Below are 25,461 nucleotides of genomic sequence, written 5' to 3'. Positions count from 1 at the left end.
TTACGAGACACAAAACCCACTGAGACATACATGATTAGATACAAAAATCACTTTATCCTTTTAAAGGTAGTTAAAATAATCTCATATTTTGTAGGCACTGATAGAAGTTTAGTGACTAAAAATTCATTCCTCAATAAGGTCCTTTCACTTAGTCTGGCTGAGAGGCCCTTGGAAAGAATGCATAGTAGACATTCCATGTGTTAAATAAGTGACTGTTATCTACCATCTGTATCAGAATCAGATGAAGAGTAAGGTAGTTACCTGGAAGCTACATATATTGGACGGTGTAATTCTAACTTAGGGAAAGAACCGGAGAGAACTCCCTTACCTGGTCAGTGTAGGGAATGTGGAAGAAGATGCATCTTTAGAAGAGTTCATCAATTCTGGGACACCAACACTGGCAATCTCCTCTATGGCCTTCAGAACACTGTCTGTGTGCTCCAGGTAGATGCTGCATTGAGAGCCACAGTAATATGAACACGCTATACATTCCTAAATCAAGATTTCTTTCTTGAGGTAGTACCAGGTATTAAGCTTTACAACAACTACTGACATTAAAAATTTTTTTAAATAGCCCTGGCTGGTGCAGCTCAATGGATTGAGCACTGGCCTGTAAACCAAAGGTTTGCTGGTTCGATTCCCACTCAGGGTACATGCCTGGGTTGCAGGTGTGCCAGAGGTACCCACACATTGATGTTTCTCTCCCTCTCTTCTCCCTCTTTCCCCTCTATCTATAAATAAATAAACAAATAAATAAATAAAAATCTTTTTTAAAAATTAAAAAAAATAAAGATTCTAGATGTATGACAGGAGGTAAGAACATGTCTGAATTAGAAATACATTTAGACACCTTAGAAGTGGTGAATGTGTCCTGGATATTGTAGGCAATAAATAAATATCTGATTCACTGCTTAAGGCAGGATACAACTGCAGACTTTTCTTTCTCTTTGATTCAATAAGAAACTAGCTGACTGGAAAACAGAACTAGAGGATCTTATGATCTACCTTTTCTAAATTTTATTCATTTCAATCTACTTCACTGCTTCCAAGTTCTCCCTAACCAAGTTAATTTCTGTTTTTAACCAGATGAGGGACCCCAACAGTGGCAAAACAGGAGACTATTTGGCTCATGGAAAGAAAGGGAGCACCTCACCTCAGCAAAGCATGGAGCTGGTCGTTAGGGATGCTGCTCTTTTCTTTCTCCCCACTTGGCCACACCCGACAGAGGAAATGTTTGGCCAGGGAAGCTGTGGAGAAACAAGACAAAGTTCTCTCATGTGTGGAAAATAAACTCTGTTTTGCAGGTTTTTGGAGATAATTAGTGATCAAAAGAACTATTCTTTTCTACTTACTATAAAGTTCCTGGTCTAACAATTTGAAAAATGCTGTCATGGGTTCCCATTCCACTGGTTCTTCTATCAGAAAAATCATCTGAGACCCAACATGTTCCACCCTCTCACCACCCCGTCTTGATACATATACACAGCAAGGGAATGCTACTCAGCAGTGGGAAAGTCAATCTTGTTTCTCCTGGGCAGGCCAATAAGCAGTAGCCACCTCAGAGATTTAAATCAAAATCTCCCCCTTTAACCAACAAGGAATAACAAAGGACTGTTTTGCATTTTCTTCTTGCTTTCTGTGTTGTCAATTAGTATGGATAATCAATGAGCTGCATTCCAAAAGCTATGATAAAAGGCAGTTAAAAGAAAAAATGATGGGGCCAGGCCCTTCTTTACACTTAATCCTGATTTCTCCCTTTTCTCCCATTTTATTAACCACATGGTTTATGGTCCTTTTTGTCAAATGGCTCACATAATTAAATTAAATAACGGAAGGACAAGAATAAATGGAGGCCAAACAAAATTCTCTAGCCAACTGAACTAACCACATTCAGACTAAGCAATGTCACCAAAGATCAGTCATAGCTCCCTCTGGGGAAATGTCCTTCTTGTATAGCAAGAGGGCACATCCACAGTTATGGGGGGGATTTATATGTAAAACATACAAGGTCCTATTGAAGCCCCAAGTTTACAAGCTTGAGTTACTAATCTTATTATGAAGAAAAAAATTGGATCTGGGTCCATCACCAATTTTTCCTCTGTTCTTAGTAGGAGCTGTAGATTTCTCCAAAATGACCATCAAAAGTCTGATGAAATAAAGAGCAGATTGGAAACTGGGAATGCTGTGATGGAAATTCTGCAAGTATTGGAAGCTTTGGCTGGAAGGAGACAAGAAAACAAAAGCACCACAAGTGTTATCTAAATCCATGAGTTGTCCAAGTCCACTTAAGTGTCTGATGGTTAAACAGAGTCCTCCTTTTCAGGTGCTTCAGTAGCAACCTTCTTTCAAGAACTTGATTGAGAACTGCTAATTTGTAAGGAGAAAGCCAGGGCAGTACAGAGTCCAGTGGGTGGAATGCTGGCCTTGAAGGGGTCACATATGCCAAGATTCCCAAGTGCTAGTCTAGACCATGCTTGTATGTGCAACCCTGGAATTAATGATTTCCTCTTTGAGGCCTTAAGCAACACATTAAAAAAATGTTTAAATTCTGGGTTCATAGGGACAAGGTAAAAGGAAATTATAAAGCAGAGCTTTTATTTTTTTTAAAGAAAATTTTCTTTTTATGTATTTTTTTTTTATTTTAAAAAGTTTTTACTTATTCTTAGAAAGAGGGAAAGGGAGGGAGAAAGAGAGGGAGAGAGACATCAATCGACTGCCTCTTGCACTTGCCCCAGTGGGAAACCAGGCTCACAACCCAGGCATGTGCCTTGGCTAGAAATCGAATTGGCAACTTTTCACTCTGCAGGATGACACTCAACCAACTAAGCCACACAGGTCATTTTCACCAGGGGTCACATCAGCCTCGTGGTTGCCTTCAAAGAGGCAAAATAATTTTAAGACTCTATAAGTGGAACTACTCCTTAACAGTTAAGGGGTTGAAATTACATTCAACCCTTTGAAGGCGACCACGAGGCTGATGTGGCCCCCGGTGAAAACAAGTTTGACACCCCTGCAATATGTAGTCGCTTTCAATACACTGAAGTAATGAGAGATGGGAGTCACATTAATCAAAAACTGTAACTAAAATTAAACTAGAGTCAAATCCTGATTGATTGGTGGGTAGGAAGGGGGTAAAACAAATTTAAAAGTACTGTATTGAAAATAAAAGAGCACCCTGGCTGGTGTGGCTCAGTGGATTGAGTGCTGGCCTGTGAACCAAAGGGTCGCTGGTTTGATTACCAGTCAGGGCACATGCCTGGGTTGTGGGCCAGGTCTACAGTAGCGGGTGCATGAGACATAACCACACATTGACATTTCTCTCCCTTCCTTCCCTTCTAAAAATAAATAAATACAATCTTTAAAAAAATAAAATAAAATAGAGGTTGGGCATCGTCTTGCAAACCTAAAGATCGCCAGTTCGATTCCCGGTCAGGGTGCATGCCTGGGTTGCAGGCCGGGTCCCTGGTTGGGGGCGTGTCAGAGGCAACCCATCGATGTTTCTTTCTCTTTCTCCCTCCCTTCTTCTATCTCTCAAAAAAATAAATAAATAAATGATAAAAGACAGAAAGAAAAAGAGAAAAGAGAGTCCTGCCTTAAAGGTAGAGATGACAAGCACTGACTGTAGGCCCAGTGATAGCCTAGCCGGGGGTGTCCAACCTGCGGTTCATGGACTACATGCAGCCCAGGATGGCTGTGAACATGGCCCAACACAAAATCTTAAGTTTACTTAAAACTTTGAGATTTTTTTATGATAATGTACTGCATTATACTTAAATGTGTGGCCCAAGAGGACTCTTCTTCTTCCATTGTGGTGCAGAGATGCCAAAAGGTTGGATACTCTGGTAGGCTACCAGGGCAGGTGAAGCTGGGATAGTAGGCTGGGAGCCACGGCCCCTTAGATCTCCTCAGCTCCCTCCTCCCCTGCCTAGCCCTCAATCTTGGTTCCTTTTTGGCCAAAATTGGGGGAAGGATGCAGGCAATCAGTGATAACCAGCTGCTACCTAATTACCCAACCCTACTACTGAGTAGGACTCAAGATAATCAAGAGTTGACTGCAGATGGTCAGTACTGTCACCATCATTACCTGAAAAGGCAAACTTTATATAATGAAAGATGTGTGAAGACTTAGAATGATTTGTTTAATAGTTTCTAATGCTTGAAGATTTATCTGAGTACAGAAGAGAGAAAGCTCATATAACTGAGGAAAAGTAGCTAAAAATATCAATTTCCTTCATAACTACCAAGAGATACTCAAGTTATTTCCAAGAAATCTTGTTCCTATGAGTTTCTTGGGAAACTCTCTGGGATATATATAGTTGGACCCACCTAAGCAGTTCCTCCAAGGACTGGTCAGGCTCTCCTGGCTTCAGTCGGTTTGTAAGGACCTCGAGGGCTGAGTATAGTAAATTCTGATTTTGAGGTTGAAAGAATCCACTCCTAAGGGAAAATCAAGGTAAGATGGTTTAGCTTAGTTTCAGGGAGATTGCTTGGACAGCATTTGAGGATCTTGGCCTCCAGTCTGTACCATCAGTAAGTCAACAGAATAAAAAGCAGAGCTAAAGTATTGAAAGTACTCAAGTGCCAAATCCAGTCACAGCTGAGTATCAGGCTAGAAGCTGAAGTGTCTTTCCTTAAAGACCTAACAGCCCACCTAGGTTTAGTTTCAAGGGAAAGTTCTCTCTTCATTCCCTGTATTTCAGAGATAAGTCTGTCTCCACTCCCCCCTCACTGCAGAAATAGAAATAATTTTGTCAAATTGCTAAGTCAATGTCTAATCCACAGTAGGTATTCAATAAAGAACTTACTCCTTTTTCTATATTAATAAGTCTTAACTATTCTATCTTCAGATTATCTTTCCTTCAGCCCCACCCTTTCCAAGCCAAGCCCTCCCTCACTCTAGGTCAGGCCCTTATCATCACAAGCACAGACCATAGTGACACCTTTTGACTGGCCTTTTTGCATTCCTTCCCAATCTCCCTGCACGCTGCTAACAAGAGGACTTCCTAAAATACTGCTTTCATTATATCATGGTGTGGTCATGAAACTTCAAAATTGCTTCCCCTGGACAACATTCAAATTCTTCTGCCTAACCTTCACAGCTCAGCACAATCTGACCCCCCAGATCTGCTCCTCTAGAACTTTCCACATCACCAGTGGTAGGCTTTCTTCCTTTCTACAAGTTTATTCTGGATATGGGTCAGGTTCTATTTTTTTGTTTTTTGGACAGCTTTATTGAGGTAAAATTGAAATACAATAAGCTGCTTGTATTTAAAATGTTGAATTTGATTAGTTGACTTACATATAAACCCCATGAAGCCATCACCACAATGAAAATAATGAACATATCCATTACAGCCAAACATTTCCTTATATTCCTTTGTAATCTATCCACTCCTCCCCCCACCCTCCCGCCCAATGCTAGGCAACCATTGATCCGTTTTCTGTCACTACAAGACTATATGCTTTTTCTAGAATTTCATATAAATGGGGTCAAATACTATACACTCTTATGGGCTTGCTTTTTATTCAGGATAATTCTTTTTTTACCCATGTTGTTGCACGCAGTACTCCACCATATGGACATACCACAATTTATTTATCTATTCACCATTTGATGAACACACAATGGAGTTGTTTCCAGTCTGGGGCTATCACAAATAAAGTTGCTATAAGCATTCATGCATGAGATACTCTGTAAACATATGCTTTTATTTCTCTTGGGTAAATACCCATTTCTCTTGGGGAATGGCTGGGTTGTATGGTAGGTGTCTAACCTCTTAAGAAACTAAAAAAGAGTTTTTAAAAGTAGGTGTATCATTTTATAGTCTCACTAGCAGCCTGTGAGAGTTCTCGTTGCTCTGCATCTTTGGCAATATTTGGCAGAGTAAATCTTTTTAATTTAGCCATGCGGTGATTTTTAACTTGCATTTCCTAAATAACTAATACTATTAAACATCTGTGCATGTGTTTATTTGCCATACATATATCTCCCTGATGAAGCATTTACTCAAATCTGTAGTCAGGCACTGTTCTTAAGACTGAAGATACAACAATGACTGGTCTTGGCCCTCAGAGAACTCAGAGTCTAGGAAGGAAGACCAATGAACAAGTAATTATAATAACATGTATTAAGTTTTATCATAAGAGGATACCAGAGTAATAGAAGAGAGCTGGGGGTTGTAAAGGTAGGAAGGAGGCTTACCTGGCCTCAGGGTCAGAGAGGACACCCCCCTAAGAAAGTTTAAATCCAGAGCTCAAGGATGAGTTAGAAAAGACTGGGGATCAAGGAGGATAGGGATCCTGGTAGAAGGATGAATATGTGTGAATCCTTCCGGGTGAAAACTATATAGGGTGCTGATATTAACTCCATAGAGCTAGAGGGCAGAGTATAAGACAATGAGTGGAATAGCAAGACTCAGATAATAAAAGGTCTTAGAGGCTAGGTAAAAGAGTTTGAACTAAAAAAATAATCTAAGGGCAATCAGAAGCCACAGTTGGGATAGGATAAGATGGTTTGTGTTGGGAAGATCACTCTGACTGCAGTGTGAAGAATGGACTAAGGGAGGGCAACTGGAGGCAGAGAGACCAGCTGTGAAACTAATCTAGACTAATGAGAGATGATAGGAGTGTGGAAACAGTGAAGAATGAGATGGCTATTTAGATGCTATTTAGAAGGTAAAATCAACAGGATTTTGTGGTCAGATGTGGGAGGGAGAAAAAGGCAGATAACAGAGGAAGGGACAAGGAATAACTCCTGGTTTCTGGCCCAGACAGCTGGTGGTGCCATTTACCTAGCCAGGCAAAACAGGAAGTGGTAAGGATGATAGGCTTTGTTTTGCACATGATGAGACTGAGGTGTCAATGACACATCTAAGAGGGTGTTGCATAGGCAGTTGGATATAAATGCCTATAGCTCAGAAGACAAGTTTTAGCAAAAATTTAAGCTTGGGTGACACTGCCCAAGAAACTTATGAGAACAGAGGGGCCAGGGCCCCAGCCCTGAGGAACAAAAGCATTTATTTTAAGGAACACACTTCCCTCATTTCTACTTTTATCTATGCTGTGCCTTCCAGCCCTTTCCTTTACCTCCCCAAAGGCAATCTACCCTTCAAGGGCCTGATGATCTTCCATTGCTTCCATGAAGGCACCCACAAATACCCCAGCTCCAACTGTGCTCAGTTTTTTACCACATAATCTGGAATTTATCTGTAACTTGTTTAGATACAACTTCTTAAGTAACAATCTCCCCAATGTTACTACAAAAAGTTTGCTCCAGCAAACTCAGCTCAGAATCAGATGGCCAGATTTGTTACAAGCTAGCCAATAGCAAGTCATCTAATTTTCAAATGAGTTAATAGCAACTCCCTAAGACAAAGAGGGTGCAAGATCAAATGAAATGATGCAGACAAATATACTCCCAAAATAAGGACCATATTTACATAAGGCTTTTGGAGCCTTTTCCTTCTTTTCTATACCTTAGTTCCTTGGTGACTATCAAGTAAAAGCAAGTACTACTGGATCATCTCTACCTAATGTACCTTCCACATACTCACCAAGCAAAGAGCCCATGAAAAATCTGCAGTAGCCTCTGATAGCAGGAAGACATTACTTGGTACTCTTGAACTTGAATTCCTGGTCCATCAACTATACTGTGATTCTCAGCAGCTAAGCACTGAAAAGAAAAAATGTTTTTAGAACAAGTTGCTTCAGCAATTGCCCTTATTTTCCTTCAATATTTCTTAGCCAAAAATGAAGTATCTTGTTAACTTAGTGATTTCTAAGTCTCTATAATAGTAAGATAGGCTTCTGACCTGAAAATAGTTGTGAATGTTCTCCAGATGGTTACACATTGGGGTCAGCAATTGAATAATACAATGAGCAATTTCTTGGCCAGATCTCTGCTGGAGATGTGACAATCCAATATTCTGGCTTCCTTTACTCTATAATAAATTCAGAGTTACTGGGGAAGGAACAGCTGGATAGCTTCTCTGAAATTAAAAGTTCATTAAGGGGTTTAGTTAAACCTATGTCACCAGGTAGGGGTGAATAAACAAATTAACTGTCTATTCTGACAGAGGGATCTTGCTCCTTCATCAAATAGCAAAGACATTGGCTTTTGTAGAGTATGACCAGTATTTGAGAAGTATAGACCCACAATTACTAATGAAATAAAGCTCATACAGAAATAGAAATCATTTACGCTAAGAATACAGAGCAAATAAAGAGTACAAACAAGAAAGAAACTAGAGTAACACATCAAGTAACTAACTAGATGTGTTAATGTTTAAATGTTTATACCCTAAGATTTTCACTTAAAAAAAAACCTCACCCAAGGATATGGTTTTATTGATTTTAGAGAGAGAAACATTGATGTGAAAGAGAAACATTGACTGCATATGCTTCCCGTATGTGCCCCAACAGGCAATTGAACCCACAACCCAGGCATGTGTTCTGACCGGGAATTGAACCTGCAACCTTTTGGTGCATGGGACAATGCTCCAACCAACCGACCCACCTGGCCAGGGCTAAAATTTTCATATTTTTTTGTGTGCATCATCCAACTGCTTCACCAGATGCTATGGAACATTTGTATATTATATACACATTGAAGGTTCTGGCCTTCTCTATATGATTAACTATTACACTGAAGCTTGAGCATGGGTTAGTTTGGGAGGCTGTTAAAACCAAAACCCAAGGACAGAATAGGACTCAGGAATGCTTGGGGCATTTAGAAATACATTTCCTGTTTTGGGTGGGTTTACTGTGTTCTCTGTTTCACAGTTCCTTTCTAAAGCAAGGTGAATATGGTCTGGCAATGAGGCTGCCACCGTGTTACCCAGTGACCCAAAGACAATGCCACAGAAAGTGTCAACTTAGTTCACTAATAAAACCTCCTTGTTCTCAAACCCACTAAGGCCAACGCCTGTGCTTCTGCCTATACTAACCTTGAAGAAGGGAACTCTCTTGGCAACAGAAGGTGTCAGCACATTCTCCACCTTAAGGGAGAGATCTTCCAGCAAGAAAAGTAGCTCAGGGGGCTGAAGTTGCACAACTTCTGTGGCCTGTCACAAAGAATAAGAAAAGAATAATTCCAAGCATGTCCTAGTCATCTATTTTGGGGAAGCACAATTTATATTTAGTCTTCCCAATGGGTGAAAAATCAGACCATGACTAAAGAAGGGGAAAACTTCCCCCATCTCATATATATAAATGGCTATTGTGCCATGTCACCAAAAAGTCAAACATTTATAAAGTAAAACAAAATTTCAAATTATTAAAACAAAATGTACATAGGTAGTAGTTTTGGAAGATATATTTTTTCTCTGGAAATAAATGTCTCTGTGTATCCTTCCAGCTGTGGACTTGAGTTACATTTCCTAAGTACTCTGAAATAAAAAATGACTAATTCAAGGGAATTTCACTTTTCTTTGTTCATTGAATAATGAAATAATAATGAAATAATTTTCTTTCCCCTAATGCTTTGCTGGAAAGGATCCCTATAAGTGTATTACGCTACCAGAAACAGAATGGGTCAAATATAGTATTACTTCAAACTGTGCACTCAGTATACATTTATGGTGAACCTCCAAGTACAAGCTGATGTAGAAAGATCAAAAACAACATCAACGAAACTGTCTCTATTCTGAAGGAGCTTACATTCTTATAAAAAATCTATAGTAAAAATCCATGGTATTTCTCAACTTTTTAACCTGGCGAACCTCTAGTCTCTGGTGAAATCCCATATCAAAAGTTGGCTTTTCTGTGAAAATGTCCTCTTCTTCTAACCTCATAAATACCATTCTTTCCTCAGTTTCATTGGTACTTGGTTCAGACCATCAACACAGCACATACTGCTAGCTATGTCTACTTCCTTTGTTAGATTATGAACCATTTGAAGGCAAGCATCATGCTGTACATACTACTGAAGTGCCAATGTCTAGATTACTGGCAAACACAAAAGTGTTGGTAAGCATCTCATAGATGCTGACTAAATGCCATGAAAATGTGAAAATAGCATTGACCTCTACAAACTAGAACAGAGCTGCTCTACAAAAGTAATCTGAACAGTTTATTGTTAAATAACTAAAACAAGGATCACCTCATTACCATGATCTTTTATAATGTCTAACACACTATAAAAAATGTAGATTATAAACATCAAGATGACAAAGACGATTATTCATCATTACCTTCTTCTTTATTTTCATGTTTAATTTAGGTTTGTTTTTATTCACCATTACTTTCACAAATAAAGGCTTTGGGAGCCAGAGTCCAACTTCTCTCAATGTCATTGTTCTTTTTGAAATAAGAATAGACCTGAGGCACTTTCTTAAAGAAGATTAAGTTCTGGGATCTTACTGCTGTCACTTACTTCAGTGTGCATTTCAGTGTCTAAGATGAACTTGGTCACAAGCCCACAATGCAGAATAGAGAAGACCTCCATGTCCAGCTCTCGGAATAAAAAATGGTAATTCTGTAGTGACAATGTCTTTTCTTCTTTTCCTTTCAACTCCTATGGAGAAAGTAGCAGCAACCAACAGAATAAAGATTCTATTTAGCCTAATTTTTAAAAAGATTTTATTTATTTATTTTTAGACAGAAAGGTGGGGTGGAAGAGAGGGACAGAAACATCAATGTGTGGTTGCCTCTTGCATGCTCCCAACTGTGGACTGGGCCCACAACCCAGGCATGTGCCCTGACTAGTCGAACTGACCACCCTTTGGTTCACAGGCCTGCCCTCAATCCACTGAGCCACACCAGCCAGGCCTATTTAGCCTAATTTTTAATGAAGATTTTGAAGTGCAATTATGTATTCACCTTATACAAAAAGTTACATTTTCATCATATGACCGATTTTCTTTCTTCAAAGTCCCTAAAAATTCCTGAGGCAGGGCACTTAATTTAACATTGGGATATAGGTCACACATTGAGGTTCTTGGTTGGTTTCTACTTAGAGACGAACTATTAGACAAGTCAAAGCATTATGGTGTGGTATAGAAAACTGTAAGCTTAGGGGCCAAAAACGATTTGGCTTCTTCAACTAATGGTGGCCACATGGGTGGGTGGGGGTTGGTGAGATGGGTGAAAAAGGTAAAAGAAATTAAGTACAAACTGCCAGTTATAAAAAATAGTCATGGGATGTAAAAACAGCATACAAATATGGTCAATAATATTCTAATAACTATGCATAGTGTCAAATGGGTACTAGATTTATCAGGGTGACTATAAGGTATATAACTGTCTAATTATTACTTTGTATACCTGAAACTAATATAATATTATATGTCAACAGTAACTGGAAAATAAATAAATTTTAAAAAAAAGATATGGTTTTGAGTCCTTGATCAAGCAATTATTACATGCATGACCTTGGACAAGTCACTTATCCTGTCTGGGTCTTACTTTTGTCATTTATTAAATATGAATACTAAGCTTGGGTTTTTAGGAGGATTAGACGAGTTAACATAATAAACAATAAATAGTACTTAAAAAACATAAGTAATTGGGATCCATGTGGTTCAGGCAATATCACAAACACATAAAATCTATTTTGTGAGTGGTACAGAGTTTTGGGAAAAGGGCAATACTTTTATTAAGTATCAGAAACTGTACAAAGCATTTCATATTCTCTCAATTCATCAGTAACTTGATAATCTGGGATTGGAAGGGGAAAGAGACTAAAAGGAGTATATCTACAACTACATCTGAAGACAGAATTTGATAATTACTACAAGAGAAAATTCTAAGTACTGATATGTTGCAAAAAAGAGAGTAAAACATTAAAGAAAATAATTAGAAAAACTGTGTGGTAGTGATAAGAAACTGAAGTCTAACATGATCTCTGCTACTGAGAGGGACACTGTAAGGCCTACAAAAGTTTGTTTGCTTCTCCTTTCCCTAATTTTTCTCTCTGTAAAATGCGGACAATAAAATAAAGCTGGCCCTCTGTTAATCTCATGGAGTGTCACACACCTTCATGGATATGCATCATTCCATACCTTTCCCAGCTGGCCTCTATTAGACGGTGTAGGGTCACATTCGGAACCATCCTCTTTTGAAAGCATGTCATGAGAGGATGTTTTGTTGCCACCTGCTTTTTGTTTCCTTCCTCCTTATGTTTGAAAAAGAGAAAAGTGACTCAAGGAATCAATGATCATGTTTGCTAAACCATCTGCTAAATGCTAGAGACAGAGGAGGTAATTTTATAACCTCAAATTATAGTTCATTTATTTATTTTTAATTTTAATCTAAAATTTTTACTTTAACCAATGTTTCCATTGATTTTTAGAGAGAAAGAAAAGGAGAAAGAGAAAGAGAAACATTGTTTGCTTCCCATATGCGCCCAACCAGGGAACCCACAACCTAGGCATTTGCCCTGACAGGGAATCGAACTGGTAACCTTTTGATGCACAGAACAATGCTCCAATCCAACTAAGCCACAAGGCCAGGGCCAAACTACAGTTTATTTATAACCATACCATAGAAAGGGTTCAATTACAGAATCTCCCCAATTACTGATGCCTTGATGCATATAACCTCTTCGATCAATTCACTGCAACTCATATGGAGATATAAGAACATACCTGTGACACCTTGTTTTTTCATTTTTGCTGAAACAGCAGTACTGGTGTGAGGTGTTACATCCAAAGTTTCCAAGTCAAAGGTTGCAAGGGGAGGACTATAGTCTGAGGTGACTGAAATAGATAGCAGGCAGAAACTCAATATACAACCAACCATATCTTACCATCAGATTGGGAATGCTAACCACCCAACTGGCTAAAAACTATTTCCAGAACTACCAAGCATGGCTAGCTTCCTGTGAGATGCATTCAAGTTATCTGACATTATTAGGCATAGGCAAATAGTTAGAGATAACTTATAGGAGTATCATATTTATTGAGTATATTAATTAATATAAAACCATTCTAAATGATGTTATAAAATATATAAGTAAATAAGAACTAAAAATAAACTAGCTTACATTTACAACCTAAAGATATTAACAATATTTGGTCACACAACAGTTGGTTTTGCACACAATTATTTAGATGAGGACCTGAGGGAAGCTGCATGTTTTCCCCAGAGAATCAAGCTAGCACTTTAAAAGACAAGTTTACTTAATAGTCACAAGGCAGTAAGAGCCTTCAGCTTTACTCCTGGTTCATAACTATGTTCAGGAAGTCAAAAGGCACTGCAAGTTTGACCTCAAAGAAGCAAAGTAGCTTTACAAAAGCCCTACCAATGTTTTATATTTTTTTAAGGAGCAAGAGCTCTTGGAGATAACAATGGGAGGAAAATGGATGTATTCCTGCATCCATTTATAATTGAGTCTGGCTTAAAGTCTAAATTCTTAATCTCCTCACTGCTGTCCGACCAGGGTGACCATGATACTTCCCTTACCGGCCAAGTACTTTTCCAGGATTCTCTGTAGCTCTACAATGTGCTTTAACCGGGTGAGCACCTTCCCCTTCATCTCAGGTGATGTTTGCCGGCAAAAGGCATTTACAACCTGCAAAAGTACATATTATATTCTCATACTCTGAACATTCAGATATTAACCTTGTTCATCCAGACCTAAAAGATGCCATTCAGCAGCGGGATCTGTGAGCCTAGTTGTAATAAAAAAAGTTCTCAGTAAAGTACTATAGAGGAAAAAGCCCTGGGCCAATACAGGAGATCTGATTTGTATTTTATTTTTTAAAGATTTTATTTATTTTTAGAGGGAGGGGAAGGGGGAGAGAGAGGAAGAGAAACATCAATGTGTGGTTGCCTCTCATGTGCCCCCTACTGGGGACCTGGTCTGCAACCCAGATATGTGCCCTGATTGGGAACCGAACCAGCAACCCTTTGGTTCGCAGGCCAGTGCGCAATCCACTGAGCCACAACAGCCAGGATAGGAGATCTGATTTTCAATCCTAGTTCTATTTATTACAAGTTAAATAACAAGGTGAATAGCACAGTGGCTAGAGAGCACACGATTTGGTGAAACAAGTCTTATTCTACTACTTACTAGTTGTATGACCTTGGCCAAATTGTTACCCTTCCTGAGCTTTTATTTCAACTATATAAAATGGGAATGCAGTGGTTGAGTGAATTAAATAGTGTAAATAAAGAAATCAGCCCAGCATTTAGCATGGTAGAGTGCTTGATAAAGTTTAATGACTGAACTTTCTGTACCTGTAATTCCCTATGTGTATAAAGAGGAGAATTAAATAAACATTCTTAGAAATATTACACATGAGAAAAGAAGTGCAATATAGATGTAAGATATTACCATCGTTTTCATCATTTCGTTTTCCTTACATTTGATATTATTGTGCATTTTATTAAGCACAAATATGTTCTAAAGGAAGGGGAAAACTCATTCAATTGATCACACTAATGTGAAACATTAGGTGTATACTTAAGCAAGGATGAACAGTATTTTACAGTGGAGCAGATGAAGTTATTCCAGGCAGAAGTAAAAATACTGTTAGAAGGATTGGATGTGGTAAAGCACAGGCAACATTAAGTGAATTCCAGTATTTCCATTTCGCTACACCAGAAGGTACATGTAATTAGGGCGAGGTGGGACGTAACAGACAGAGAAGCACACAGGGGTCAGTGCACAGTGGAGACATTTTAGACATTCTCGTCTTTAGGAACCAAGAAAACAGTTTCCTTTGGAGAGAAACTACAGGTAGTAGGTGAAATGTTCTAGTAACTCTGCTCACCTCTCGGAACCAGTTGAGAGTAAGATATATGAGTGAACACATGAATGAATGTTCCTTATCAGACATGGACTCCAGCCTCTCTCCAGGTTCCAGGTCAGTGAGCACTATAGGACAGTCTGAAAGAGAAGAACAGACTTTGACTCCCCTTGGTTTAAATCAACAGAATCTGGATGCTGCCCCTAGAGCTAGCTCTCCTGCTATGTAGTTTCCCCTTTAATTTGTATGTGAAGTTCAAGTTTTGATAAGTCTCATAATACTTCCATATTATACAGCAGTCAACATGTATAATTAAGAAGTCTTTGTAACAATTATAGGGAAAAGGACAAAAGGCGATATGGAACTGCGTTAACAACTGATTTGTTAACATGTTGGGATTTTGTATATATTATTTTGTCTTTGGAACTCTATTGGTACTGTTATACTACTCTGAAGTTAGAAAATTCCTTCCCCACAACCATGTACTAGTGTGTCCCTTCCCTAAATTTACCAAAGAAAGGTTACCAAGAGGAAAGGATCTAATAACTTGGTCCTATACCTAACAAACCATCAATCTCCTCCAAGTTTCCATCATGTTGTCTCTCCACACAAAGTCTCAGTAACCGGAAATAGGGAGCCAGGCACAATGGAGACACCGATCTGGGAAGAAAAATCCATTTCTAGACAACACTTTATAGGCATTTTAGTCCACATTCATGGGGAACCCAACCTTATAATTAAAGGAATTTTGCCCAAAATAAATGTCTACTTTAAAGAATATATGACAAGGAACTTAATGGATGCTCAGCAGACAAATCATGAACTGAATCGGAGGCAGGCAGAGGTGAACAGAATGAATGCCCATGTGTTAGGAAGGAGGGAGTGAGGATGGCAGAGGTAGACAACTATGTCCGTGTGAGGGAAAACCAACAGAAACAAAAATAGCCTTACAGAAACCTGCTGGCTGTCATGAGGCAATGCAAATTCCAACCAAAAGGTCCAAGAAAAAAGCAAAGACTCTGTCCCATTCTAACTAACCCATCCAAATACCACTTGCCTTGGAAGAAACCTTTTTCAGTTAAGGACCCACAGATTGCAAGAACTGTGGAATTCCCTGTGAACATTCAAAAACATCAGCAGAGGTTTTAGAAGAGAAAAAGTGTACTGACTTGGGGTCTGATTCCTGTGAAGTCAAGCTACCCTCATCTTCTGCAAAGTCCTGAGAAAACAATAGTGGCAGGAGGTTGATGGCGATCCCATCATGACTACTGTATTCTTCCAGTCCATACAGAGTTTTCACAGGAAATGGATAGTCACTGTGGAGAGAAACCAGAATCTGATGCCCCAACTCAGGGGCATGCAAGTCTATAGTGGAAATCTCTAGAACAGATCAATCTCCCCTATCATGAGGAGAAATTAGAAACAGGAGAAAGAACAAATGTTAAACCTTTTTGCAATTTCTGGAGCTGGGGGTGCTGGGTTGGGGATGAAAGAACCTGTGTGAATGGGCTAGATTTGGCTGAGGTCAAGGGCATTCTGATGTCTATACCAGCAGCTGACATAATTTCTTCAACAGTACGATCAAGTCAGTGAGTAAACAGTACTCACCCTTCTGGAATAGCACACAAGTCCACCACAAAGGCATCTTGGAAATCATTAAAGATCGTCTGCCCAACCCATTCCTTAAGGAAACAAACAAAAAAGGCTGTGTAGACCAGGGTGTACTTGCTGTGAAGCCCTAAACAAACTATTAATCTAAGTTTCTTCACTTTTAAAAAGGAAATAATAGTCATATCACATTATTATAAAGTAGAAAAGACAAAATGTGTGAAAAGTGCTCAACACAGTGCCTGGCATTGAATAGATGGTGGCTATCAACATTATCAATACCTCATCCCTACTATGTGAAGGAAGCTCAGAGGAGAGGCCTGGGGCAGGGTGAGTCAGAACAGCCTTCCCACTTAGAACATGGGAAAGCTGGGGAGGGTGGAGGTAGGGGAGGGAGGTGGGTTCGGCTGGGGTGGGGTGGGGGGATGGGGAGAAAATGCAGACAACTGTAACTGAATAACAATAAAAATTAAAAAAAAAAAAAGAACATGGGAAAGCTTATAGGATAATCTATTTTTGCAGCACAACAGAAAGCGGAATTGAATAATGTGTAGTAAAGCACCCCTCATACTCCAATGCTTTAAGAAAAGATAGTTGGCCTTACCAGGACTTTTGGAGCCAGCTTTGCTCCTTGAATCATGTTGGCAAATTCATCATAATAAAGTACAGAGGCTTGAGGAGACTGCTTACTGCAGGAATGAACCAACTGCAACAAGGAGGTCACCTGGAGCCGACAAAGAGAAGGAATGGTTCAGCCCTTGGGCTGCCAATGCTTCCCTAACACCATTCATCTCACTTAGTACAGGGTTTTCCCTTTCCAATTTCACTGGCAAAGCTCTTATTACCTCTCCCCTAAGGTTTTCCTTAGTCTCCAGACCAGTCTGTCTCTTTCTAATCGCATCTCTTTTTCAATCCAGCAGACACATGCAGCCAGGTTAATTTCTCTAATGAAAAGCTTGGATTATGCCATTTCTAGGCTAAGAAACCTTTAAGGACTACTTCTTCATAAAAAACTAAATCAAAATGTCTTCATTCACACTCAAGGTCCTGTTTTCTATCTCTGAAATAGCTTTCTCTCAGCTCCCCAATTACACATTGACAATGCTCTAGTCAATCTGCTATTCTTCAAACATGGCCCATCTTTTTTGCTTTCTAGAAACTTACGATTTAATTAGAAAGATTAGAAAAGTACAGAAATAAATGCAATGCAAGCCAGTAGATTTTAAGTGCCACAAGAGTGGTATAAATTACAAAAGCTATGAGTTTCGGAAAACAATCTGGAAAAAAGGAAGCACTCTTTCTGGTAAACTAACAGTGACCAGAATCAATTCCTCAATTACTTATAAACATAACCAACTATATTACAAGCACTCACCTGTGTGTACTGTTCATTGCTTAGGTCTGCTTTCCCTTGGGTCAAACTTAAAGGTCTCCTTCTAAAAATAAAAAATTTTAGCTTCACTTTTGTAGTATTTTGTAACAACTGGCAATTAAGTTTAAGAATCTTGCCTTCCCTGGGTTGGGAGTAGAGATGAAAGTGCATAAAGGCACAGAGGAGCATTTATTAAGGTCATACAAAATGTGAATCACAGCAAACAACAGATATCTTAGATATTTTTTTAAGGGCACACTAAAACTGTTAATAATTGAAAAAGCAAGCCCTAAGAATTGTTCTAACCATTTAACACTCTTAACAACTCCATAAAGTAAATATTATTATCTTTATTTCACAGATGTGAGAATACAAAAGCATAGAGAGGTAAAGTAACTTGCCTAAGATCATTCAGTTAATAAATAATAGAGCTAGCATTGACACTAGGCAAACAGCATGACTCTGGAAAATGAACTCTTTAACCAGTTCACTATTCAGCCTCTACAGATTGTTAATGCTGATTCTAAGGATGTCCTCTGAGGTCTCAGGAATTCCTTACAAACCACTTCCAAGGAGTGTGAATTAAACTCCAATGTCATTTGGCAGTGTCTTGTCAAGACACACATGGAATGTTTCTTTAGATAATAAAATTGTGGCATCGAAGTGCAAGGGGGAAAAATCCATAGGAAGAATTTATCTGCATCAAATATGATGTCCCTGACAGGAATAACACAGAATGAAGAAACATGTATTGTCTAGTGCCTAGACAGAGCAGATACAGAAAAATTCATCCCAGGAAAATCAGGGTCTCTCTTCTATAGAAACATTTCTACAACTTTATACCTTGGCAATCCTTAGTTTTTAAACATCAAGTTGCAATTACTGTGATCACATTTCTATAAAAATTGTATGTGGTATATACAGTCAAGATTGGAAAGGAACATGGAAAAGTAGCAACTAACATTTGCTCATTTCTCTGATTATGGTTTTACTGTCTACTGTTATCATGATGTCTACATAATGTAATGCTTTATTTTGTAAGGCAGCAACTTGATTAATTGACCTTGAGCCACACAAGTCAAAATTTCCATGCATACCTGTCCAATGCCATGATGCCAGCCATGGTGACAGCACCAATAATACCAATGACTTTGTACTTGAATATGGTGCTAGATAGCTGCTTCCGTACCACGAGGTGCATGTCATCCTGCAAGGAGACAATGACATAGGAAAGAAGATGATGGAATGGGACAGCAAAAGAGCCTACAGCTATCAGAGCCAAAGAACCTAGAATAGTAAGGGTCCTATCATACACTAACTGTGTGGCATTTGGCAAGTCATTTCATATGAGTCTCAATTTTTTTCATCTCTAAAATGAGAAAGGTTTTGAAAGAGTTAGACAAATTATGAAAATTCCTAGAATTTTCCCAGTGGCTGGTACATGGCAGACATTCAATAATAACAGTTATTACTGTTACTATTGGATAGCTACTTGATAAACATATATGAATTATCATAATGTTGTTTACTGATCAGCTAAAATAATGATATAGAAAAAAAATTGTTAGGAATACATTTAACCATGGAGGCAAAGACTTGTATTTTAAAAACTACAAATATTGCTGAAAGAAATTAAAGAACTACTAAATGGAAAGATATCCCAAGTTCATGGACTAAAAGACTTAATATTGTTAAGATAATGATACCACTCAAAGTGATATAAGCATTCAGACTAATCCTCATTAAAATCCCAATAGTATTTTTCAGAAATAGAAAACTCCATACTAAAATTCATATGGGATTTCAAGGAACCCAAATAGCCAAAAAGATCTTTAAAAAGAACAAACGAGGGTGGGGGGGGTCTCACACTTCCCAATTTCAAAATTACTACAAAGCTACAAAAATCAAATCAGTGTGTTACTAACATAAGGACACACATATAGATCAATGGTTAGACCCAGAAATAAACCCTCACAGAGTGGTCAGCTGATTCCCCACAAAGATGCCATTCAACGGGGAAAGGATGGCCTTTTCAAGATGCTGAAAAAACTGGATACCCACAGCCAAAAATGAAATTGAACCCTTACATTATACCACATACAAAAATTAACTCAAAGTGCATCACATACAAAAATTAACTCAAAGTGCATCAATGATCTAAGTTTGAGAGCCAAAAATATAACACTCTTGGACAAAAACATAGGGGACATCTTCATGACTGTGGATTTGACAACGGTTTTTCTGAACTATGACACCAAAACACAGGCAACAGTGAAAACAGATGAATTGGATTTCATAAAAACTGCATCAAAGGTCACCATCAATAGTGAAAAGAAAACCCATATTATGGGAGAACATATTTGTAAATCATATATCTGATAAGGAATTAATATGCATAAAGAATTACTACACATCAAAAACAATAAAAAACAACCTATTTAAAAATAAGCAAAGGACTTGAATAGATGTTTTTCCAAAGAAGATACACAAATGACCAATGAACACGTAAGATGCTCATCATTAATCATTAGGGAAATGCAAATCAAAACCACAGTGAGGCCCTTGCTAGTGTGGTTCAGTTGGCTGGAGCATCTCCCGCACACCAAAAAGCTAGGGGGTTCAATTTCCAGTCAGGGCACATACCTAGGTTGCAGGTTTGATCCCCGGTCAGGGCATATATGGAGGCAACCAATTAATGTTTCTCTCTCAAATCAATAAACATATGAAAAAAAACTTTTTCAGAACAGAAAGAAAGAAAAAGAAAAACCCACAGTGAGCCCTGACCAGGTGACTTGGTTGGAGCATCATTCCATACACCAAAAGGTTGTGGGTTTGATTCAGTCAGGGCACATACAAGTATCAACCAACAAATGCATGAGTAAGTGCAAAAACAAACTGATGTTTCTCTTCCTTTCTTCCTCTCTCTCTCACTCAAATAAATAAATACCTACCTATTTACCTACATACATAAATAAAAAATAAGAAAATAGGGAGGGACTCAGTGATATACTTAAACACTAATTTTCCTGGTAGCATTATTCTCAAAGGCCAAAAAGTGGAAAAAGCCCAGTGTCCACTGAATGGATAAACTAAATGTGGTAGATACATAAGATGCAGTATTATTCAGCCACAGAAAGAGATAAAGTTCTAATATATACTTCAACATAGATGAACCCTGAACATATATTATGCTAAATGAAATAAGCCAGGCACAAAAAAGACAAATATTATATGATTCTATTTAAATGAGGTACCCAGAATAGGCAAATTCAGACACAGAAAGTAGACTAGAGATTAAGGGGGCTAGAAGGAAAGGAAATGGGAATTTATTGCTTAATGGGCACTGAATTTCTGTTTGGGATGATGAAAAAATTTTATAGTGGTGACCATTGTACAACACTGTGAATATACTTAATGCGACTGAATCATACACTTAAAATGGTTAAAACAGTAAAATTTATGTTATGTATATTTTACCACAATTAGAAAAATAAATTATAGAGCTCAATATTAATGATGTGAAGCAATCTCCAAAATGTATTGTTAAATGAAAAACTCAGGATGCAAAACAAGAGGGTGAGGAGTAGAATATAGGTAAATACAAAGAACATTTCAGAAAGCTATAAACTAGTAACAGTAATTGCCTTCAAAGAACTAAATTGTAGTGACTGAGAGAAGGGGAGACTTATTTTTCAGTACAATTCTATAACCTTTTAAATTTTATACCATGTGTATATTACCTAGCCAATTTATTTATTTTTAAATTTAAAAAAGGAGCTAGTCAGGACTTCCAGTCGAGATGGCAAGGTAGGCAGACATGGCTTGCCTCGTCTTACAACCACATCAAAATTACAACTAAAATATAGAAAAACCATCACTCAGAACCGTCAGAAATCAAGTTGAATGGAAGTCTGACAAATACGGAATTGAAGAAACCACATCCATCCAGACTTGTAGGAGGGGCGCAGATGTGGAAAAGGGAGGCCCCTCACCCACGTGTGGTGGATAAAAATTCAGGAGGGATATCATGGGAATGAGGAGCCCCAGTCCCACACCAGGCCTCCCAGCCCAGGAATCCAGTGCCAGGAAGATAAGTCCCTATAACTTCTGACTACAAAAACCAGTAGGGATTGAGACAGTGGAAAAAACTGCTAGAGTCCCACACATAGACTTAAAGAACCCACAAACAGACTTACTCAGACTCAATCCCTCTGAGCTCCAGCACAGGGGTAACAGCTTGAAAGGCACCAGTGTCATAAAAGGAGGAAGTGAAGTGTCTGACATCAAGGTGAGCAGAGGCCACTGTCCCTTTTCTAAACCCTCCCCACAAAGAACCACAGAGCCAGTAAGCTGGTGCTGTATCAAGAGACTCCATCAACCCGGCTAACAATGTTTGACCTGCCTTGGAGATCTCCAGGCACTCCACCCAACCCAATTTACAGGCCCACCCAAGCTTTTGTATATGAATGGCTGGTCTTGGCTTCTACTACACAACTTCCTAAATCCTCTCAAACAAGCAACAGCTGGTGGCCTCAGTTAGCCCCAGGCCTGGCACTAGCAGCAGCCAGCCTAGATTCACAGCTTGGCTTCTCCTGGGATTCTCCCAGCCCAGCAAAAGTAGCAACCATTCCAGATTGTCTTATAGCTCAGGCAGAGTGGCCCTGGGCAAAACACAGGTAGAGGTTGACCTTGGCCTGCACCACCCAGAAAACCCCAGGGCCAGTGCACCCAGTGGACAGCTACAGACCACATCAGAGCACCACCACCCTGCCCCTGCACAGCTGATCCTCCATGAAGGGCAGAGGGCAGTGGTCAGTGGTCATAGCCAGTCCTCGCAGCTGACTGGCCTGGATAAATCCCTCCCATTGACCTGCCAACAGCAACCCAGGCTCAACTACAAGAGGAGGGTGAACTCAGTCCACATGAAGGGCACACCTCAAGTACCCAGCTTGAATGATAGCAGAGACTGTGCCACTAGAACCTACAGGACACCTGCTACATTAGGCCACACTACCAAGACAGGGAGTCAAAGCAGCTCTACCTAATACATACAAACAAACACAGGGAGGCCACCAAAATGTGGAGTCAAAGAAACATAGCCAAAATGAAAGAATAGATCAAAATGCCCAGAAAAGAACTAAACAAAATGGAGATAAGCAATCTACCAGATGTAGAGTTCAAAACACTACATAAGGTTATAAGGATGCTCAAGGAACTTAGGACCTCAACAGCATGAAAAAGATCCAGTCAGAAACAAAGGATACACTAATGGAAATAAAGAACAACTTACAGGGAATCAACAGTGGAGTGGATAAAGCCAAGAATCAAATCAATGATATGGAACACAGGGAAGCAAAAAACAACCAATTAGAACAAGAAGAAAAAAGAATCTAAAAAAAATGAGGATAGTATAAGCAGCCTCTGGGACAACTTCAAGCGGTCCAACATTCACATCTAGGGGTACCAGAAGAGAAAGAGCAAGAAACTGGAAATCTATTTGAAAAAATAATGAAAGAAAACTTCCCTAGTTTGGTGAAGGAAATAGACATGCAAGTCCAGGAAGCAGAGAGTCCCAAACAAGATGGACACAAAGAGGCGCATTTCAACACATCATAATTAAAATACTGAAGGTTAAAGATAAAGAGAGAATCTTAAAAGCAGCAAGAGAAAAGAAGTTAGTTACCTACAGAGGAGTTCCCATAAGACTGTCAGTTGATTTCTCAAAAGAAACTTTGTAGGCTGCAAGGGACTGGCAAGAAATATTCAAAGTCATGAAAAGCAGGGACCTATAGCCAAGATTGCTATACCCAGTAAACTTATCTTTCAGAATCAAAGGGCAGATAAAGAGCTTCCCAGACAAGAAAAAACTGAAGGAGCTCATCATCACCCAGCCATTATTATATGAAATGTTAAGGGGCCTTACTTAAGAAAAAGATCAAAACTATGAATAATAAAATGATAAAAAATACATATCTGTCAACAACTGAATCTAAAAAACAAATTAAGCAAACAAGAAGAGACACAGAATCATGGATACAGAGAGCGTTTTGATGGTTGCCAGATGGGAGAGGTTTGTCGGTAAACAGGTAAAGAGGTGAAGGGATTAAGAAGTACAAACAGGTAGTTACGGAAGAGCCATGGGGATGAAAATTACAGTATAGGAAATGCAGTAGCCTAAGAACTCACATGACTGACCCATGAACATGAATAATGGGGGGGAATTTCCTGAGAGAGTGGAGGTGCGGGGTGGACAGGGTCAAAGGGGGAAACGTCAAGACACTGTAATAGCACAATCAATAAAATATAATTAAAAAAATAAAAATAAAAAGGTTGCAGGTTGTTCTGCCATAGTTTAGTATTGACTACTGCCACAAGGTGGCACCAAAGATATAAAAAAGCTTTGTGTTAAGATTCCAACCTAATCTCTTTTAATTTAGACCTTTGCCTGGCTTTTTCAATGGTGTTCAGAAAAGAAGGCAAGCCCAGATGAAGTTCATATGAGATGTCGATAGATGTTCCTTAGGGAATTTTCTGTACCTGCCAGGCACTCAGCACAGAACCTGAATGACTCTTCTTTTCAGTTTCATAGTTAGCTGATTATAGACCCATATCCATGCAGAAGGTCTAACATACCTAACATCTCAATACTTGGCATACAGTAGGCACTTAATGTTTGTGGTAAGAAAAGAATAAACAAATGCTGGAATTATTACTATGTACCCTATTTCTACTACTACAGAGGCCACTGTGATCTTTCTGTCACTAAAGTTCAATTAAAAAATTTAAGATTCTTTCTCAACACACTGCCTCTTACCTGGATGTGAATGCTCCCTTCATTCTGTTTGCTAAATGCCAGTGTGCTGAGAAGATAGAATGATTTTCGTATTTGCCGAGGGGACATTTTATCCAGATAATCTAAAATACCCTGTGTGAAAAAAATGCCAATGATAGGGTTAGCAACTTTTTTCTCCTTTAAATTAAAAAAAAAAAAAAAAAATCAAATCCTTATAAGAGGCATACACAGATAGCCAGACATCTGTTCCACGAAAGCTCAGGTTATTTAAAGCTACGCTATGAGCTCAGAGGGTTGACATTCTGCTTAGCCATCCTACCATACCTGCTCTTTCTCCCTATTCTTTTTCTCTATCTTACCCGTTCTCTCTATTCTTTTTCTCTACCTTACCCTTCCCCTTTTCTTTCTTTCTTTTTTATTGTTGTTCAAGTACAGCTGTCTCCATTTCCCCGCCACTACCCACCCCTGCTCTACCCATCCCCACCTCCCACCCTCAATCCTACCCTCCTTCGCCTCTGTCTATGGGTCCTTTATACATGCTCCTTCCCTTTTTCTTAATGAAAACAATATTCTGACAAAAGTTACATGTCTAGCCTACTTCCATATCATATAATCCCTTCTCAGCTTCTACTTCATAAATTACTTATTCATTCTGAAAGAGTCGCAAGGGAAGTATTTACTTTTTAACCTTGGGTAAAGCCTCAGCTTTGTCATCCCTAATACAGGGATAACATGGTCTACACAGTTATCTTTCAAAGCTCAAACTTAATTATGTCAAAGTTAATTATGTAAAATTAACAGGGAGTTAATTTTAACTCCCTGTCAAAAACCTGGAATAGCTCCCAATTACCTGTAAGGTAAAGTTGAAACTTTAGCATGGGATTTGAGACCCTTCATAATCTGGCCCTGTCCTATGTCCCACCACCTCTCACCATATATCCTATTTGCCAACCACGCTAGTCTACTTGTCATCTCTCAGGTACACCATGGATTTGGGT

The 25,461-nt window shown here is 38.9% G+C and overlaps 1 protein-coding gene across 3 annotated transcripts in view; it reads right to left on the bottom strand.

Annotated features, from left to right (window-relative positions):
* Positions 1-25,461, bottom strand: part of FANCD2 (FA complementation group D2) — a 60,565-nt gene that overhangs the window by 9,856 nt on the left and 25,248 nt on the right. For all 3 annotated transcript variants that reach the window (XM_045192180.2, XM_024556443.4, XM_045192179.2), the window contains exons 18-36: positions 24,485-24,595; positions 18,768-18,877; positions 17,674-17,734; positions 16,903-17,022; positions 16,299-16,372; positions 15,860-16,006; positions 15,250-15,350; positions 14,715-14,830; positions 13,402-13,510; positions 12,585-12,695; positions 12,000-12,112; positions 10,373-10,513; positions 8,946-9,062; positions 7,812-7,940; positions 7,554-7,672; positions 4,327-4,437; positions 2,088-2,218; positions 1,154-1,247; positions 329-451 (exon numbers count right to left, since the gene is read on the bottom strand). In XM_045192180.2, the coding sequence (XP_045048115.1) occupies positions 329-451; positions 1,154-1,247; positions 2,088-2,218; positions 4,327-4,437; positions 7,554-7,672; positions 7,812-7,940; positions 8,946-9,062; positions 10,373-10,513; positions 12,000-12,112; positions 12,585-12,695; positions 13,402-13,510; positions 14,715-14,830; positions 15,250-15,350; positions 15,860-16,006; positions 16,299-16,372; positions 16,903-17,022; positions 17,674-17,734; positions 18,768-18,877; positions 24,485-24,595 (2,138 nt within the window). The remainder of the gene's footprint in view (positions 1-328; positions 452-1,153; positions 1,248-2,087; positions 2,219-4,326; positions 4,438-7,553; positions 7,673-7,811; positions 7,941-8,945; positions 9,063-10,372; positions 10,514-11,999; positions 12,113-12,584; positions 12,696-13,401; positions 13,511-14,714; positions 14,831-15,249; positions 15,351-15,859; positions 16,007-16,298; positions 16,373-16,902; positions 17,023-17,673; positions 17,735-18,767; positions 18,878-24,484; positions 24,596-25,461) is intronic.

Source organism: Desmodus rotundus, chromosome 8, assembly GCF_022682495.2.
Source record: "Desmodus rotundus isolate HL8 chromosome 8, HLdesRot8A.1, whole genome shotgun sequence".
Lineage (NCBI taxonomy): Eukaryota > Metazoa > Chordata > Mammalia > Chiroptera > Phyllostomidae > Desmodus > Desmodus rotundus.
The sequence above is the reverse complement of the archived record's forward strand: the minus strand, read 5'-3'. Positions and strand labels throughout refer to the sequence as shown.